At 41.2% G+C, this 21,231-nt stretch overlaps 1 protein-coding gene across 2 annotated transcripts in view; it reads left to right on the top strand.

Annotated features, from left to right (window-relative positions):
* Window positions 1-21,231, top strand: part of BTRC (beta-transducin repeat containing E3 ubiquitin protein ligase) — a 183,258-nt gene that overhangs the window by 146,705 nt on the left and 15,322 nt on the right. For both annotated transcript variants that reach the window (XM_069980182.1, XM_069980183.1), the window contains 6 exons: window positions 337-433; window positions 775-912; window positions 1,889-2,007; window positions 10,395-10,644; window positions 13,470-13,588; window positions 18,207-18,317. In XM_069980182.1, coding sequence (XP_069836283.1) covers window positions 337-433; window positions 775-912; window positions 1,889-2,007; window positions 10,395-10,644; window positions 13,470-13,588; window positions 18,207-18,317 — 834 coding nt within the window. The remainder of the gene's footprint in view (window positions 1-336; window positions 434-774; window positions 913-1,888; window positions 2,008-10,394; window positions 10,645-13,469; window positions 13,589-18,206; window positions 18,318-21,231) is intronic.

The following is a 21,231-nucleotide window of genomic DNA, read 5'->3' as shown; positions in this document are numbered from 1 at the left end:
AAAATTCAAAGGAAGTAAAAACTCCTTCCTAAATATTTCCTGTGAAGGCTGATATTCAGGACGTTGCCAAAGGCCTGTAAGGGGAAATCTTCCCTGGGCAGCTGTTGCTATTCATTACTATAAAAGATTAAAGCAAGTTTTTAGTGTTTACAGCATCTCTGAGCAGTGCGCTGTGTGTGAACATTGGGCTCCAGTGTAGTTTGGCACCTGGCATCGCACTGGAGACCAGCTGCATCGCTTTCTCGGTTATACAGCATCCGACCAATAGGGACGGATCCTATATCATGTCTATTCTTTCTTTGTCACTGTGAAAACTTATTTTTCTTGTCATTTTAGGGGTCAGTATCTATTTAAAAACAAGCCGCCTGATGGAAAGACGCCTCCAAATTCCTTCTACAGAGCACTTTATCCTAAAATTATCCAAGACATTGAGGTAAGCCCTGCTAACACAATGCTGTATTGCAGTCCAAAGAACAATAGCTCGGAAGACTCATCCAAGCTCTTAGTTGGTTTCTGGCTTCAAAACCAAAGGTATTAGTCATCCCATGGAATATCAGGAGTGCGTATACAAGGCAATGAGTTGATTGAGACGTATAAGGTAATAGGAAGAACACAACCATATTGTTTTATGATGTAAGACTAACCAATTAGAACACGGCTAACTAACCGATTAGTATAATGTATGTGTTAATAAGCAGATCGCTTTTGTTTTTTGGACCTTGTTCTTATGTTACATCTGTATTTTTTTATTGTTTATGTTTATTTTTATTGTAGACAATAGAATCTAATTGGCGGTGTGGCCGACATAGCTTACAAAGAATTCACTGTCGGAGCGAGACAAGCAAAGGAGTCTATTGTTTACAGTATGACGACCAGAAGATAGTGAGCGGACTGAGAGATAACACGATAAAGGTGAATTGTTTTTAACAGTTTTAATGGAAAAAAGTGAGTTGTAACTATGGGCCCTTTTACATTGTCCGATGCGCTCCAGCTGTTGAGCGGCAATCCGTGCGATCAGTTCTCATTTACAGAGCCAGGCCACACAAACGAATGTCGGCTGTCTCATCCTACTTAGAGACATACTGACTAATCTGTCAGTATTATGTTATAGAGCAGATCAGATTTATGTATGGTTTTGTTAGAAAAGATTTGGTGTAACTAGATTTTTATACATTTACATCTGCTTATTGTGGATAAGCAGATGGCTGTGGAGAGGACAGCACTTCCGACAGCGGTGGTGCAAGAGGTGGTAAGTATGAGAAAACGTAGTATGGAAGATCTGGCACTCATCAAATAGATCTGCTAATTTATTATGGTGCAATAGGCATCAGGTACAATAAGGACTACCTAAGCTGATGAAGGCCATGCTTGGCCGAAAATGTGTCTTTATTGTACCTGATGCCCATTGCACCATAATAAATTAGCAGATCTACTTTGTGAGTGCCGGGTCTTTTCTACTACGTTTTTTTTTGGATAAGCAGGCATGCAGCCTTACCTAGCTGTCAGTCACTGAATCGGCCCACCTCTTGGACTCCTAAGCGCAGAATGAACAGAGATTTAAAATGTCTATGACCTTTATATGCATTCATGATGGTTTGTGCTTGTATCTCAGGACAATGTTATTCGACGAAGCCCCATCAAGAATTAGTTGTTGTTTTATGATGAGTTACATGTAAGATAGCCAGGTTCATCTATCATCATATATCTCGCCAAAACTGCTTACTCCTGCTAGGTGTATAAAATCAATGACTGCTTCACTTGTGAGCAGAACTTTCTTCAAGGCAAGGGGCTGCTCCTTTGTTTGGTGCGTTTGAATCAGTCGTGTTCTTTATAATTTAGGATTATTGTACCTACCTGAACCCTGATTTTGCCTATTTTAATCTCCTAGATTTGGGATAAGAACACATTGGAGTGTAAACGAGTGCTGACGGGACATACAGGGTCTGTTCTGTGTCTTCAGTATGATGAGCGCGTTATTATTACGGGCTCATCTGACTCCACTGTCAGGTATGTTATTAGATATATTATGTCACTAAGACTCATGCCGTGAATTGTGTATAATAACACAGAAGGACTTTCTCGCCACTATTCACGGCTCTCCACTCCTTATAATAATTTGCTGCTGTAGTGCGCTAATCTCATCTGGTACTTCCTGTTATAATGGCTGCTAACCACCTTCCCTTGCTATCTATCTTGGATGAGGACCTCCCATATACGTTCATAAAGCTATGGTTTCTATATATTGCATTGCTGAAGGTTTATAAGCCCAGAACTGCTATAAAATGGAATAAGTGACTGTTCATTTTATGCTGTAACTATACTATATTCCGGCATTACTGTATGCAGATTTGGCCACTAGGAGGGGTAAGGATTTGCGTGTTTCTTCCAACTATACTAGAATAAGGATTCATCTCCTTTATTATGTGGACATGTGATAAAAGTAATCATGTCAATTTCTGTATTGTGTGGCTGTACTTCCTGGTTGTGCAGTTCTACACCGTACTACAGGTTCCAGAATGTAATGCTTTCCCTCAGCTGTTCATCACAGTCCTCAACCCTGCCCATTCCCCACCCAAAGCTGTTGCAGAACATCTAGGCTGTGTTCACACATTGCAGTTTCATTGTGTTACTGAATTATTTGCAGTACTTTATCATTTCATTGTGGTCCCACCCACATAGCACACAGTTACTACCTGTAACACCACACAGCACACTGTATTCTCTACCTCTAGCGCCACACAGCACACTGTATTCTCTACCTGTAACACCACACAGCACACTGTATTCTCTACCTGTAACACCACACAGCACACTGTATTCTCTACCTGTAACATCACACATCACACTGTATTCTCTACCTGTAACACCACACAGCACACTGTATTCTCTACCTGTAACATCACACATCACACTGTATTCTCTACCTGTAACACCACACAGCACACTGTATTCTCTACCTCTAGCGCCACACAGCACACTGTATTCTCTACCTGTAACACCACACAGCACACTGTATTCTCTACCTGTAACACCACACAGCACACTGTATTCTCTACCTCTAGCGCCACACAGCACACTGTATTCTCTACCTGTAACACCACACAGCACACTGTATTCTCTACCTGTAACACCACACAGCACACTGTATTCTCTACCTGTAACATCACACATCACACTGTATTCTCTACCTGTAACACCACACAGCACACTGTATTCTCTACCTGTAACATCACACATCACACTGTATTCTCTACCTGTAACACCACACAGCACACTGTATTCTCTACCTCTAGCGCCACACAGCACACTGTATTCTCTACCTGTAACACCACACAGCACACTGTATTCTCTACCTGTAACACCACACAGCACACTGTATTCTCTACCTCTAGCGCCACACAGCACACTGTATTCTCTACCTGTAACACCACACAGCACACTGTATTCTCTACCTGTAACACCACACAGCACACTGTATTCTCTACCTGTAACATCACACATCACACTGTATTCTCTACCTGTAACACCACACAGCATGCTGTATTCTCTACCTGTAACACCACACAGCGCGCTGTATTCTCTACCTGTAACACCACACAGCACGCTATATTCTCTACCTGTAACACCACACAGCACGCTGTATTCTCTACCTGTAACACCACACAGTACGCTGTATTCTCTACCTGTAACACCACACAGCACTGTATTCTCTACCTGTAACACCACACAGCGCACTGTATTCTCTACCTGTAACACCACACAGCATGCTGTATTCTCTACCTGTAACACCACACAGCACGCTGTATTCTCTACCTGTAACACCACACAGCGCACTGTATTCTCTACCTGTAACACCACACAGCACGCTATATTCTCTACCTGTAACACCACACAGCACGCTGTATTCTCTACCTGTAACACCACACAGTACGCTGTATTCTCTACCTGTAACACCACACAGCACTGTATTCTCTACCTGTAACACCACACAGCGCACTGTATTCTCTACCTGTAACACCACACAGCATGCTGTATTCTCTACCTGTAACACCACACAGCACACTGTATTCTCTACCTGTAACACCACACAGCACACTGTATTCTCTACCTGTAACACGACACAGCACACTGTATTCTCTACCTGGAACACCACACAGCACACTGTATTCTCTACCTGAAACACCACACAGGACTGTATTCTCTACCTGTAACACCACGCAGAACGCTGTATTCTCTACCTGAAACACGACACAGCACACTGTATTCTCTACCTGGATATACTGTTTATGCCTCGTTTTTGTCCAGGATTGGCAGTTCCGGCTCTGATCCTCTCTGCAGTTTAGCTTCATTTACTTGTTACTGCATCATTTTTGTAAATACGCTGCAGTACTGCAATGAAACTCCAACATGTGTGAACAAAGCCCGAATTTCACTGCAGACTTTTGCACAATCGGTAAAATCCGTGCAGCAGCTTCTTCTGGCTGGTCAGAGATGGTGAATCCCTCAGGGGATTGGGGGATCCAGCCAGGGCTCCTGTGACATCACGCCCTGCCACCTGGCTGCATCATCAGCCTGTGCTCAGCAAACACACACAATGTGAGACAGAGGCATGGAATCTCCTAAGGTGGGAGAGCAGTAGGAGACAATGTGAATTGGCACTGTGGTCATTTTCTTCACTTCCTGGATTTCTATCTGCTACCAGTGTGGCAGGACCATACAGATATGGTAATACATTATATAGACACATCTATGTAACTTTTAATGTACTTTTAATAGAAAACAAGTTTTCCTTATGTCGAGTTATGTATTAGCCCTACTGACCAAAATGGGTTTTGTAAGGTTTTAGGATTATTTTATAATATAGATAATAAAATGGGCAAATCAGATTTTCTATAAGACATACAACAAAGCTTATAAATGAAGATACCCTTAGAACAACATACTAGCAAACTAGCTAATTTTTCAGTTACTTAAATCAAAGATAGATTTGGTTTCACTAAGTCCAAACTCTCCGAAGGCTTCTTCCCGCAGCGAGCGACGGTAATTCTAGAAAGCAGAAGCACACAGAGATCCATCTACTGGTAGGCTTGGCAATTTTGGGAACCTAGTGATCTAAAAAGTTTTAGTAACTTATAGTTCATTGTGATAAGGAAGCCTGTCCCTGTTTCTGGCAGGTTCCCTTTATATGGGGGAAATAGTCTAACTTGTATTATTCTAATTTAAATGCCTGCATACTCTGAGCTTAAGAGTCCAGTGGGCTTTCCAAAAATGTTATTGAGGTAGATAGATATTAGTTTTGATAATTGTTAATGGAAGAAGTCACTCCACTCCAGCAAGTTCCATTCCATTTTGAAGCCCAGCAAGTTCTTGAACACAAATGCCTGCAGGTGGGCATCATACCCTATGTCTCAGATTGCTTCTAAATTGCTGGGACTAGAGTTTAGCTATAGGAAACCCGAATCTAAGGAAGTGGCCAGCGATTCTTTTGTCTTGAGTTTCTGCTTTCCAAGTGTTCCAGTTCCCTGAAGTCTGGATAGAGACAGTCCAAAGTATATTTCTAGATTTCTCCAGGGATCCAAAACGCAAGAATACTGTAGGACTTTTACAAGAGTCAGTGAAATGACGGCCAACTCAATAGATTTGGGATTGGTGAACCTTACTGTAGATTTGCCTAGCTGGGACCTTCCATTTGCTTGTATCCAGGACACCATCTGCACAGGTTTTATGTGTTCTTCTGATGTCGGTGATTTCATTAGACACTTCATCTTCCCATCAGAGGCCAAGAACAAACTAATAGATTTATTTGCTCCTTTGAAACTGGCCCTGTGGAAAGGAAAATAGATTGTAAGCTCCACAGGGACAGGAACTGATGTGAATGATTACCCTCATTGTACAGTACTGTGGAATATGCTAGCACTGTATAAATAAATGATAACAGTAATACAATGTTCTGTGAGTGATCACTAATATGTCTCCAATGCACCATAAAGACTCTTATTCCTTACATGCAGTTTATACATCGTAACGTATGCCCACATCCAGACAAAACAATGCTTAATATGAGTTCCATTTGTTCCAGAGGTTCCTCTTACTGAATATAAACGTTCACTTTGGAATAATTGATTTATGCTTGAAGTATTGTCTGCCCTTCCCTTGGGCAGCGTGGGGCTCTCTCCGTAATTAGTCTTTTTACGTTCTTCTCCTTAGCCTTTTACAATCATTTTAAGGAGATGAGAGCCCTTGTAATAAAAAGCAGTAATGTGGAAGAGGCATTGTGAGTCTCCCTGTAGTTTGTAGCTGTTGGTTTAGTGAAGATGCAGCGTGAGACTTTTAATGTTAATGGCTACAATAAACGTATGGAGAGGAGGCCTCTCTACTTCTTCAGGGAGTTTTTAAAGGAACACTAATACCTTAGAACTAGGGGATCCTTCTAAACTTAAAGGTAAAATCTACCCGCAGTTTAAATGGGATGGGTCCAATGCAGTAACCTTTATATATCCATAATTAGAGATGAGTGAACCGGGTTTGGGTCCATCCGAACCCGAACTTTCTGCATTTGATTAGTGAGGGCTGCTGAACTTGGATAAAGCTCTATGGTTGTCTGGAAAACATGGATATAGTCATTGGCTGTATCCATGTTTTCCACATAGCCTTAGGGCATTATCCAACTTTAGCAGCCACTGCTAATCAAATGCCGAAAGTTCGGGTTCGGATGGACTCGAGCATGCTCCAGGTTCGCTCATCTCTATCCATAATCACAGATGAATAACATTGGTTGTTCTGCCATGATGCGTTATTTGTTGCCATTTCTCCCACGTTACGTTACTTTATTAGAGGCTCTTTAGATTTGGAGGGAATGTAATAAGACCAAGATTTAGTTAAGTGTTGTCTACATGTAATGATCCCTGTACCCTATATACCTTTGTCGGCCATACCCACAGCTCGCATTGGGCTCAGCCGTCAGTATAAGGTTTATGGCACTCTCCCAACTGTCCACCAACAGATGTCAGTGGAGATAGGGGTCGGGCAAGATGGAAAATCACTCCTTCCATGTTCCTTGTTCCATGGGGGCATTCACACATCCATAGAATTTTGTCCGTGCATTGATGGTATTCTTCGGACCACACCTGGGAACTCTCAGCATTGTGATTAAATATGTTGTCAAGAGCTCCTAAACTGTTTAAGAATTTGCACTAGTGTACTGACACAGCCACGCAGCAGGAACTAAATTTCAAACAGTTTAACATAATTAATCATGATTCTGAGAGCTCTGAGGTCTAAAGAACACCGTTTGTGCACTGCCAGGATTCTGCAGATGTGTGAACGCCCCCTTGGAGAGGTAAGCCACAGCCAGAGCTCTCTTATTGCTGCTGAACCCTCCCGTCCCCATATAGAACACAGGATTGATTGATTGGCTGTGCTGAACGTTCCTGTGTATTAGAAGGACAGGAGATGTAATCGATGGCTAGATGATCAATTTGCTGCCAGTTATTGAAGGTGTATGGCCACCTTAAGACTGGTGTACAGATGTCCAAGTCTTGTTAAGGCTGGTTTGAAGATTCAGTGTTGATGGGTTTATCTGCGTATCTGTGATTAGAATAGGACTTGTGCATGGAACTTGCCGAGCATGAGACGTTTTCTCAGCAACCCAAACGTCCATCGTCAGCTGTTTCTCTGCTCTAAATTCTGTAGATGAGCATAGGGACAGGTACCCTTTTAAGGGTCTATTCACATTTCATTATATTTTACTCTCCGCAAATTTAAGTTCAGTTTTTCCTCCACAATCTGCAAAATTCCATCCGTATCGCATACGTAATTTTTGCTGGTCTGCAAAAATGAATAAGGGTACTTAATAATACGCTAGTCACTATTTGCGGATCCAACAGGGTTCTATTGGTATGTCCATGGACAAATTTCAGTCCGTGTTTTTTTTTTTTTTTTGTCGTACAGATCACTGCCCTGTACACAACTACGAATGTGTGAATGGGGCCATTGAAATACATTGACCCTGTTTTCTGTCTAGGATTGCGGACAGAATTGCGGATGTGTAAATAGACCCTAAGTGTAAAGTTACAGCAGTAAAGAAAACTGCATGCTTTTTTTTTTCACTGTATAAGGCTATGTTCACACTATGGATGAGACCAGCCGGGTCACTGATCTTTCCTCCGTGGAGCTCTGATGCGGGCGCATCAGCACGCGCCCGCATCAGAGCTTCCCATAGCCCACAGTGAAGCAAGCGGCCGGAGCCGCTCGCTTCACTGTGTGAACTGCCAGTTCCTTCTGCGGACGGAATTCATTGAATTCTGTCTGCAAATAATGGACCTGTCAGTTGTTTGCGGTGCCGCATGGGAACCGGCCGGAGCGTATACGATGTGTGTTGTACGATGTACGATGCTATGTTCCACCCCGCAAATTTACGTAGTGTGAACATAGCCTCAAAGCGTAGTTGCCTATGCTTCTTTTACAGACACATCCCATAAAGTGTCAGAGTTATACATCAAGCAATTCTCTCCTGCATAAACCGCTAAAGGAAACCTCAAACATAATGTGAACAGAGTCGTAGACTGGATCACTTTAAATGTCCCACCTTTACAATGTTCCTTAGACTGCAGGAGAAGGCCAGGTGTGAAGGAGATTGTCCTGTTCATTTTTCAGTTAAAAAAAAAAAAAGGCCACAATGAAAAGATAAATTGTTTGTATTTCTTTCTAGTTGACCTTTTATTCTGCCTTCAAATGTTACCACGTAGAAGTTTTGGGTAAATACCAGAACATTGTGTACTTTGTTGTTGCTTTTTTTTTTTTTTTTTTTTGCCTTCATCAACTTTTGTTTAGAGAAAAGTTAGAAAGGTCTTACAAAAATTCTATTGTAAAATAGATGAATGGCTGCCATCGACACTGGCACTTTGTGTTTTTATGATTTAATAAAAAGGGATGTGTTTAGGAGAGAAGAAAGAGACAGCGCCTCTCTTGTCCTTAGGTTGTATCTGGTATTGCAGCTCACCCCAATTACTTTATTGCTCTTGGTTCAGCTTCAGAAATCTCTAAGGTTTAATACTTATTTTTGGGGTAAGCAAGCAAGGCATTTACCCTGCAGCAGCCTCTACCGGGATAATGTAGCATTACCTAGTGGTTATTAAAGGGATTTTACCACCATAGACTTTCATCCCCTATTCTAAAGATAGGGAATACATGATTAGAGGGGGTCTAGCCCTTGGACCCCCTTTGATCTTGAGAACGGACTCTGAATCGAGTGGCAGTGCTCACACTCAGCGTCTCTATTTACTGTCTATAGGAGTGTTGAAGATAGTGCTCAGCCATCTTCCCGCACTCATATAGGCAATAAATAGAGCAATGGTCAAGTCTACACAGGATCATAGAGGGTCCCAAGGGTCAGATCAGACATTTATCAGCCTTTCTGTGACTAGCGGATAAATGTATATGGTGGCAAAACCCATTTCAGATAAATGGACATCTCAGTAATATATTATTACTGTTTATTATTAGCTCATAGACCTGGCTCTTCTATGATCATATACCTTCGTAGCGCTGATGAAAAGTGCTCGTCTTGGTGATACAACAGAATACAATCATTTTTATTTATTTTTTTGTATTAAAGATGATTTTTTAGAGAGGGAATGGTAAAATTCAGCCACTTGATTTAACAAGAAAAAAAATTATTTAAAGGGTCAGTAACTATTTTAAAAAAAATTATATATATATATATATATATATATATATATATATATATATATATATATATATATATATAATACACACATGTTTTTATTTTTTTTTTCGTAACTGAAGGGTTGAAAATAATCCATGTACACGATCTCCATAGTCCTTCCTTAGGCCTATTGCTGGCATCACTTTTCTTTTTTTTTTTTTACACATTAGCATGTGGGGGGGAGATTATTGTTTTCATGCAGTATGGTTTACCCTGGGAAAGCTGTAATATAATCCACGCACTCTATTTTCATTGCATTCTCTGCTGTGATTGTTGAGAAATGTCTAGTCAGCATAACTAGCATTAGTCCCATAATAATCAGCTTTCTCCTTGAATGTGAAATGCGTCTTTCTACTAAATTTTAAATAAGTGACACAAAAGCAATAAGCTGCGCGGTGAATAATCAGTTTTTCTTCACATTTCAAAAAATTGTCCCAATATCCATGTAATTTTCCCCTAATATATTATGTCTGCTGCTTTTCATAGGGTTACAGAATCAATCTTTATCCATTCTTGTGTATCAGAGTTTTAACTGCAGATTTGGAGAAAAATTGATAAACTGGAGATTTGTGCTGTCTGCTACTTCGCTTCATAACATGAAATATTAAAGTGTTCTGAGCCGGCTTTTTATTTTCTCTCCAATCTCATGTGACTGGTTTCATTGCAGGGTTTGGGACGTTAACATGGGAGAGATGCTGAATACGCTGATACACCACTGCGAGGCCGTGCTGCATTTACGCTTCAATAACGGCATGATGGTCACCTGCTCCAAAGATCGCTCCATCGCAGTGTGGGATATGGCCTCCGCCACTGATATCACATTACGGAGGGTCCTTGTAGGACACAGAGCTGCTGTAAATGTGGTGGACTTTGATGATAAGTACATAGTCTCTGCATCTGGGGACAGAACTATAAAGGTAAGTTCTTTGTTCAAAAATAATAGATACAAAAATATTCCATACAAAAACCAATTAACGGAAACAAGCAATCTTCAAAAGATAGATATTCTTTGACTATCCTCATCTTGGTCACCATTACAATTAACAATAATAGCTATTATAAATAAAGCCCCTCCTCATACATGTAAAAGAAAGGTTGTCTTAAGCTGCTAATTTTCCACTTGTCTGATGATCTCAAAAGATTTGGTTGGGGGAGAGAAGAATTGGGCATGTTGAATTACAGTGCCCAAGCCTTTTGAGCTCTTGTAAGATAAAGAAAGATAAGAGTCCAGAGATGCCTGGATTTGGGTTTATATCCCTAATGAAAATGCATGCATGCTATGCTGAGCTGAGTGTGCATATGTATGGGAAAATCAGGAGGAATAGCTGTCTGTCAAGTGCACATTCGGCCAACATTGGTAGCCCAGCTCCTGCAATGCCCACTGAATGAGGGTTATTCCAGGCTCAGAAACATTTTTTACAAGTGAGTCAGGGTACTTAAAAAAAAAAAATCCCCTGCAGTGTCCATTACGACACACACTGCTGCCTCCTGTAAATGTTGTCCCTGGAGAAGCTTGCCGCTCAGCCAATGGACAGTTCCTGCAGACAACATATTTCAGGATGCATTGGTTAGCAATGGGAATCTGGTCATCAGGAGGGCAGGTGAGTATGCTTTTGTTTTTAAATCTGACTTACTTTTAAAGGAAATTAATAGTAGAAAATTAACTCTTTGTTTAGGAGATGCTGAGGAAGAAAGTTGTTATCTTATCTCAATCCTCAGTGCTGTTTTCCTGAATTCCTCCATTGATGTATTTTGTTAGGTTGGTTTAGTGCTCCAGGGGTGGTACTATAGCCCTTGATGCACTGATTCCACCTTGTTATGAGTATTCATCCAGCACTGCAGAGATGAGCAGCCAGAGTGGTGTCACTGCAGAGCGCTGCCTGAGCATTCAGTGTGGGTTAGATCAGTGTACGAAGGGCTGTAGTACCATCCCCAGTGCACTGATTCACCTATTTAACATACTAATACTGGAAAATGAACCTACACTGAGGATGAGGTTACGACAACTACCATATTTCTCAGCAACCCTTGAAGGGAACCTACCTGGCCACAAAGGGTCTACTGTATCACCAACACCTAGTAATACAGTAGGGTTCCAACCATTTTATTTAGTAAATATCACCGTTTTAAGAGCACATCTAATAAACTAAATGAGTTCTACAAGATACAGTGATCCCTCAACTTACAATGGCCTCAGGTTACAATATTTTCAACATACAATGTTCCTTTTTGGGCCATCTTAACTTGAGACCAGACTCAACATACAATGCTACGGACAGTCCAATCCATGTAAAACAAACTAGCTGATCGACCAATAAAAGTGGCCATATTACTGGTAAAATCCCAGTATTAGTGAAGTGCATGCACTGGTTGGCTGTCTGGTATCTCCTCTCTACAGTACAGTTCAATACAACATGTCCTGTACTGCTGTGTGTGTCTAGCATCTCCTCTCTACAATACATTGTGATACTACATGTCCTGTACTGCTATGTGTGTCTAGTATCTCCTCCCTACAGCTACAGCACAGTGTGATACTACATGTCCTGTACTGCTGTGTGTGTCTAGTATCTCCTCTCTACAATACATTGTGATACTACATGTCCTGTACTGCTATGTGTGTCTAGTATCTCCTCCCTACAGCACAGTGTGATACTACATGTCCTGTACTGCTGTGTGTGCCTAGTATCTCCTCCCTACAGTACAGTGTGATACCACATGTCCTGTACTGCTGTGTGTGTCTAGTATATCCTCTCTACAGTACAAGTGTGATACCACATGTCCTGTACTTCTGTGTGTCTAGTATCTCCTCTCTACAGTACAAGTGTGATACCACATGTCCTGTACTGCTGTGTGTGTCTAGTATCTTCCCTCTACAGTACAGTGTGATACTACATGTCCTGTACTGCTGTGTGTCTGGTACCTCCTCTCTACAGTACAGTGTGATACTAAATGTCCTGTTCTGCTGTGTGTGTGTGTGTGTGTGTGTGTGTGTGTCTAGTATCTCCTCTCTACAATATAGTGTGATACTACATGTCCTGTACTGCTGTGTGTGTCTATTATCTCCTCTCTACAGTACAGTGTGATACCACATGTCCTGTACTGCTGTGTGTGTCTAGTATCTCCTCTCTACAGTACAAGTGTGATACCACATGTCCTGTACTGCTGTGTGTGTCTAGTATCTCCTCTCTACAGTACAGTGTGATACTACATGTCCTGTACTGCTGTGTGTGCCTAGTATCTCCTCCCTACAGTACAGTGTGATACCACATGTCCTGTACTGCTGTGTGTGTCTAGTATCTCCTCTCTACAGTACAGTGTGATACTACATGTCCTGTGCTCCTTTTGGGCACCAGTCCTCTACATAGAAAGAAATGTAGAGTCTCTGGTTACTCTTTCTGACTGTTGTATGTAAGGATTTGCTGTATCCATATTAGTTAACTGCTTATTTTCCTTTAAATTTTCCTTTTATTTCTCATTTTGGGGGATTTATCAGTTTTCCATAGAGTTTTGGTTTCAACATACAATGGTTGTCCTGGAACCTGGAACCAATATTGTATGTTGAGGGACCGCTGTATTGGGGGACAGATACCAAGTGCCCATAACCCAGAGATGCAGATGAAAATGTACAGCAGAAGTGACTGCCAGCTATCTTTATATGAAAAAATAAAAAGCCCTATGTGGTGTTCTAAAATTGTAGTATTATGGATTTATTGAATTATATTTCCTTGTGTCTTCTAACCAGGTTTGGAACACGAGTACGTGTGAATTCGTACGCACCTTAAATGGTCACAAACGTGGCATTGCTTGCCTACAGTATCGGGATAGACTAGTGGTCAGCGGCTCTTCTGATAATACCATCAGGTAACCATATGCTAGTACTATCTGTATGGGGTAAACTTTAACTGTTACATGTCTCTGTGTGTTAGATTTATTTCATGTACCAGTATTTTTAGGGTTAATCTGCATTACAGGAACAGCATCCTGAGGCTACATCATACTAACCCGATCCTTACTGCAAATTATAGCTATATTAAAGGGTTTGTCCATCAATAAAGACATCTTTTAAAGGGGGCTTAAGATGGCTTAAAGGACAACTCCGGCGGGACCCCCCCCCCCCCCCAAAAAAAAAAACCGGGTATTTAACCACATTACAAAGTTATATAACTTTGTAATGTGTGTTAAATAAGCTAAAAAAAAATTTCGCTGGAGTTGTCCTTTAAAAAAAGATACTTCCCTGCCCAATCCCCCTACCGCTATTGTTCCAACAGTGCCTAATCCCATGATTTTTTTTCTTTTGGAGTGACAGTAGCTTGGATATTGGGCAGGTTAGTATACCATTAAACAAATTGTGTCTTGTATTTATTTAAGAAAAGTAGCAATACATATTGAACACACCTAAGGTTTTTCTTTAAGTTGTCAGAAATGATTGAAATTGCAGCCCTACATCTTACCTCTATAGGCAGCTTTCTTTCTAAATTCTACTGCTGGTCCCAGTCCCCAGTCAAACAAAAGAAACCAACTGTGCCAGTCTGCCCCATTCTTCCACCCACTCAAAGTTCCAACCCAAGAAAACACAGACACCACCTTTTGGATTTTAATGACCACAGCAGCCATTTATTAATAAAATAACATCCTGTTATAACATCCATATAACATTATAACCCTTCCAACATCGAAGATGTAATTGATGGGGCAGTCCTCGAAACCTAAAAACCCTGGGAGCTTTTCCAATCTTATGTCACCCACACATAAACTAAATACCTGTGTAATAACCACCAAACCTCCTTCCATTGGGGCCACAACCCCACATATAAATTCCTGGCGAACTAGTGTCTCTTGGCCCAAAAAGTATTATTTGGGACCTGTCCCCCCACCCCATACTACTCCACCTCCTTAACCAATCACCCCCACTTAGCCGTCCCCCAGGCTAAACCCCTTATCTCTGGCCTGTCAAATCCCTGAGGGACTCCCCCAGGGCTGCGCACCAGTGCATCCCTACTGAAGTTTTGCCGTTTGATTACCATTGGATGCAGCCCTAGGGAGTCCTGCCATAGGCTGTATCCATGTTTTCCAGGCAGCCCTAGGACTGCATTCAAGTACTGGTAATCAAATGTCAAGACTTCTGGGTTCGGACAGACCTGAGCATGCTGCACTTATCTCTAATACTCACCTGTGAATATTTTTGGGCTGTGTGATGGAACTGAAGTATCCAAAAATAGAGACTCTCTCGATCTTCTCCTTTCGCTCTGCCAGACAGCACTGTAGAGGACACCTTGTATCTCTTCTAGCTCTTTTTACTTCTTTCCGGGTCTTTCCATTCCATGTTGCTGTGGAATAAAGATTTTACATCCTGCTTTTGTCACCAGTGGGAGTTATATCCAATTATTAATAACACAGCAGGCAAAAAGTTTTGAGTCTTTACTGGGAAGCAGCCAATCCATTTCTAGAGGGAGCTGTTATTTCATACTCAATATCTAAGCGAAGAGAAACTACACAGTCAATAATGAACAGCCAGGCAGTTGATTGTGCTCCATGATGAATGGGAAATTCTGTATGGATATCCAGCCCTAAATAACATTATAGAAATAAACCACGTTATAACGGCTTCAAATAAACAGCCATTTTTATGGGAGCGCGTATTTCTGCAGAGTGCACGGACGGCTTACCGAGGAGCTCTCAGGATTACAGGAGATGCATAAAACCCAATGAGGTCTTTCTGTTGATTAACGATTGGAAATGTTTAGCCACGCTGGAATGCACGATGGGAGTTGTTTTCCTTCAGCCCACTGCTTTAGAAGACTAATACGAGGGAAGTAATTCTTTATAGTGTAATGGCAGATATATTGGTGGGAGAATGAGCGGCCATATTGTGTGCACTGCCCTCTGTTCATTGCTGGTGGTGTGTGATTTATGCTAAAGTATCTAAGGCCATGTGTAATATATAAAGTGGGATTCCAAGTTAATGTATTTTATCCTATATCCTCAGAATAGGAGATAAGTGTTTTTGCTGTATTTGGAACCCCATGTGAATTTTAGAATGGGGCCCGACACCCTTGTTTTGAACAGAGCAGCAACTCGTTCATTGTATATGTATACAATATGTATGTTGTATACTGCTGAAGAGAGCTAAGTACAGTTCTAAGGCTGCATTCACACGTTCCACAGGGTGCCTGTAATTGCGGACCCCCAATTATGGAAAGCACTACAAACCCATTTAATTTTATTTTTAATTTTTTTTTTTTTTTTTAAACTTTTAATTTTTCAAAAGGTTAATACCACATAAGAAAAACATCATTAAATATCCATAACAACAAAATAGTACACAATATAAGAACCCACCTAATACCAACCCACCCTCCCGCCCTAACCACGCACGAGGAGACTGAGAAAAAAAAGGACAAAACAAACCATTTTTTACACGTTCCACAGGGCGCCTGTAATTACGACCCCCAATTATGGAGAGCACTAAAAACCCATTTAATTAAATGGCCCCGTTCACATGTTCCATATGTGTTATGGGTTATGGGACCGTGATCCGTGACACAAAAAAAAAGGTCAATTCCCAGTATAGACCCTCAGTTGTGGCACAGATCACGGTTCTCTATTGAACAGGTCCGTGCATTGCGGACACCCTATGGATGCACACAAACTGCTCCCTCCTTTACTCTTGGCTATACTTATAAAGAACTAAAGCTACAACTGACTGAGGTGTCTGCTATATTCGCCCTCTATTGTTCTGGTCCTAGGTTTAGTAGATAAAAGAGGCACTGCCACTTTATAAGCCACTTCCCAATGTCTAATAGATTATACATAAGGGAGTGAGCTAATTAATTCAATTGATCTCTAGTGGAGATGCACTCTTGGCTGTTGGAGAACAAGGGACCCATATAATGTAGAATGGGGATCCCCTATCCTCTGTGTCTACTGCTGGAACAAGATGAGTAATGCAATGTGCTTACACTGTTACTTAGTTTTTATGCAGTGGTATTAGATTGAGACCTTATTTATAGGGGTTCTTACCCAAGCGCTCTACCCCATCAATCGGTTGATTGGCAAGGTGTAGTGATGGGTAATTAAAAGTATTTACAGTGTTACTTAGCTTTTTATGTAGATTAATGGTAGGCTATATTAAAGGATATACAGTGGTACCTTGGTTTAAGAGTAACTTGGATTAAGAGCGTATTGCAAGAAGAGCTCACAGTTTTTCAAAATTGTAACTTGGTTTAAGAGTTCCCTGTACAGGATTGGAGGGCGAGTGGGGGAGGGGCATGGCCTGTAGAGGGTGATCTAAAGCACTGTTCTCTGACCCAGGAAGTCTACCTCACCTTCCAAATCATAGCAGATCCATTTTAATCTCTTCACAGCTGTAACACCTCTCTTCCCAGACAGAGAGCGCTGCATGTATGTGCCCATATTTGTCCTGCTTATTCCTTCATGCTCCCTGCAGTCTCTGTCAGTCATTGTGTTTGCCATCCTCTCCATTCCTGCTATTATGTGCCTGCTCTCACACTCGGCTATACACACTGCTGCTATAATGTGCCCGCACTCACACTCTGCTATACACACTGCTGTATAGAAAAGTTTCTGTCTCTGTCCTCCTGCACAGCTCTGTGATTCTGACTTCCTGACTGGTCCATGCTAAATACAAACCCCTTTCTCATTGCAGACACACAGACCTCTGACAGCAGCCCTGCTTCCCTATTCTAGCATGTTGTACTATGCTACTGCATTATGGAGATCTGCAGTTCCATCCTGTATCTACAGTACAAACTGCTGCTGTTCAGGTTTACGCACATAGTATACATTATACACCACATGCTGATTGCTGTATTGTACAGGAACTTATAATATCACATATTCAGCTGTTTCTCATTGTTTCATCTGTTCTACATGTTATTCAGAATAAAAAATCATTATTTTTGGGGGTGGAACCAATTGTCTGCATATCAGTGATTTCTTATGGGAAACTTTGGTTTGGTTTAAGAGTGGATTTGGATTACAAGCACAGTCCCAGAACAAATTATGCTCATACCAAGGCACCATTGTATTAAAGTCAATAACTTTAATGATACCCCTTTAATTTGAAAGCCTTACAAAATTCCCCTTTAACATCTAGAACTGCATTCACTATACTTCAGAGCTGAAATCTCCAGACGCGAGTCAGTGTCTTTGCAGGACCTGTATTCTGAGAAATAATTGAACAAGAGAATGTGCAGTAATGTGATGTAGGAAATACTAGGGTAACTGTCCCTCTGCCATGATAAGAGTGTCTCCGTTAACAAGATTGCCAAAAGTGTGACCAGCAGAATTGTGAATGCTGCTCTGGGCTATAATGCAGGAAACTGAGATGTGTAATGCAATGTATTTATGAACTCCTTTACTGTGTAAATGATGTATTAAATGAAAGCTGTTATACGTTTACATTATAAAGTTTCTGAAAGAGAGATGTGTTGTGTAACAGAGTCTCCGGTCATTTCAGGTTGTGGGACATAGAATGTGGAGCTTGTTTACGAGTTTTGGAAGGACATGAAGAACTGGTACGATGTATTCGCTTTGACAACAAGAGGATAGTCAGCGGAGCATATGATGGGTTCGTCTGTCCTTTTTCCTTTCTCTTGTCTAGCAGTTTGGGGGTTCAGAAGGTAGAGCTGTAGCTGCAGTCTGGCTGCCATGTTTGTTTTACTTACAGAGATTAAACCTCCTTGAGATCTCCACTTATTAGGGTAGTTCCGCAAAAAAATTCTTTCAGATTAACTGGTGCCAGAAAGTGCCACAGATTTATAATTTACTTCTATTAAAAAAAATCTCAAGTCTTCCACTACTTAGCAGCTGCCGTATGTCCTACAGGAAGTTGTGTATCCTTTTGAGTCTGGAGAGCAGGTGAGCTTTTCTATGGAGATTTGCTAGTGCTCTGGACAGCTCCTGACATGGACAAAGGGGGCAGCAGAGAGCACTGTGTCAGACTAGAAAAGAATACTTCACTTCCTGCAGGACATACAGCAGCTGATAAATACTGGAAGACTTGAGATTTTGTAATAGAAGTAAACTAACAATGTGGCAGTAACAATGTTCATTGATATGGCTGCCAGGGTATATTCACACTGAGTAAAGGGTAAAGTAGTATTTTTTGAGGAACTGGAAGCGGATTTTCATTCCACTGCAAGAATTTAGTGAGAAATCCATGTAAAACCTAAGATGCTGTGCTGTTGCTATAGTAAAAAATAATAAAGCTGCCATACTTACTTGTCCACACTTCTCCCAATGCCCTCCAGCGCCATCTCTGGTGGGCAAGGGGAGGAATATGGATAGGTAAGTATTGATGCTTTATTGTTTTTCACTATAGCAGCAGCACAGCATCTTAGGTTTTACAAGCTTATGTCACTATCTTCTTGCAGTGGAAAAAAAAATCGCTGTGAGAACAGAGTGCCATAGACTTTACTGGTACTCAATATCGCAATGGATTTCTGTTAGACACATTGCCGGCATAACGCTGGAGTTCTACTGTGTCTTGCAGAAACCTTTTGCCTTTTTTCATTATATTTTTTGTATATTTTGTTTAAACATCCATTCAAGGGACAAAATATACAAAAATTAGAATGAAAAAAAAAATGCAATAGGTTTCCTTAGGGTTAGGATTGCAATTTTTGTTAGTATGTTACAAAAAGACCTAGAAGACTATGAAGCAAAGATATCCTGGAATGATAATGAGAAGCCCTCTCTAGCCATGGGCTTATTTGTACCCCTGTTTAGCTGATTAAAAGTCAGCTTTAAAGGTGCACATCAAACATACACATACAAAAAATAAATACCTGCAATTCCTTCTTTCATTATTTGCTTTAATCTAACTTAGGCTGAAGACCAAGAAAGCACTGTACAATGTTACTGTATATGTCCGAGGTGGTCAACCATATTACTTGCTTTTCTTGTCACAATCCTGATTGGCTGTGAGATAACTGACAGCAGCAGGACATGTCCGCCACTGCTCTTTCTGCAAAAGGAGACAAATAGAGCCATGCCCCTTGTTAAACCACACCCCTTTGTTAAGCCATGCCCCTTGTTAAACCACACCCCTTTAAGCAATGCCCCTTGTTAAACCACACCCCCTGGAAAGTCCCACCTTTATAGTAAACTATGACTCTCAGTTGTGGATAACTTTATCTTATGTTTACCCCTTTCTTGAAGGGGTTGTCCTCATTAATCACATGAATTGCTATGCTGTCGGGGCTGCAGTTAACATGACAGTGATGTATACTTGCCCATCCCACTCCACTGCACCTGCCAGTTCCCAGGCCGCCCGTTCTCTGCCACTGTCAGCATTTCCACAACACCCGCTGACATGCCGCTCCCACCAGAAATTTATCTGTCTATGCTGAACAGCCTGCAGAGCGACGGAGCAGGGCAGGCAAGTGTACATCACTGTCATATCCCCCGCAGCCTCGGCAGCATAAAAATTTATGTAATTAACCCGGACAACCCCTTTAATAAAGAAAGATGTAAACATAAGGATAGTTACCCACATTTTTTTGTTACTCTGACAAAATTTATACATGTTCCTCAAGCAAAAAATCTTGCAGAACCAAGAGTGATAATTTACTACAAAGGAGGGATATTCAAAGGGGTGTGGTTTAACAAGGGGCATGGCTTAAGGGGGTGTGGTTTAACAAGGGACATGGCTTAAAGGGGTGTGGTTTAACAAGGGGCATGGCTTAAAGGGGTGTGGTTTAACAAGGGACATGGCTTAAAGGGGTGTGGTTTAACAAGGGGCATGGCTTAAAGGGGTGTGGTTTAACAAGGGGCATGGCTTAACGGGATGAGGCTCTGCTCTATTTTTCTCCTTTTGCCCTCTTTAATTTGCAGTACAGATGTACTATTCCTTTAAAACTTATGTCCTTGTCCTTGTTTGGTGGCAGTCAGCATGCGTTTTATTAGAGCTCATATCTAGATTATCTTCCTACTTTCCAAGACTCCTGCATGTCCATTCGGCCTAGGGCACTGCATAACTGAACATATTTGCAATGCATGGTTGTGGAGCCCTTTAGTCACAACCCTCATGGGAGCTGTCATGGTGGCCTTTTCCTGTTGTCACTGGAAGCCCCTGTTCACCTTTAAAACCCACTGACATGCATGTATCCTTTTGCAAAGTGTTTTTTTTTTTTTTTTTGTCTTTTGGCTTGTTCTGTATTTTTACTTTAGCGTAATGGTTGTTTAATAACGAAGATAAACTGATTGTGTTCATAATCACAATTATGCAGAGAAGACGCTGTAGGTAAAAGATTCAATCTATACGAATTAAGATACAAGGAATGCTTTGTGTCTTTCAGATGCCATTAAACGCTCCATTAATTAACATCACCTGTTCTCCTGCCATTAGTCTTGGTTAATCTTAGAAATGCGTGGAAAAATTTTCTTATTTTTCATTGGGTTGTAACAAAGCTGAGGCATGTTTCATTAGTCGGAGCATTTATCAAAATCTACTCCTGATTTGTTCACCACGGGGCTTCATT

Source organism: Dendropsophus ebraccatus, chromosome 8 (genome assembly GCF_027789765.1).
Source record: "Dendropsophus ebraccatus isolate aDenEbr1 chromosome 8, aDenEbr1.pat, whole genome shotgun sequence".
NCBI lineage: Eukaryota > Metazoa > Chordata > Amphibia > Anura > Hylidae > Dendropsophus > Dendropsophus ebraccatus.
The sequence above is the reverse complement of the archived record's forward strand: the minus strand, read 5'-3'. Positions and strand labels throughout refer to the sequence as shown.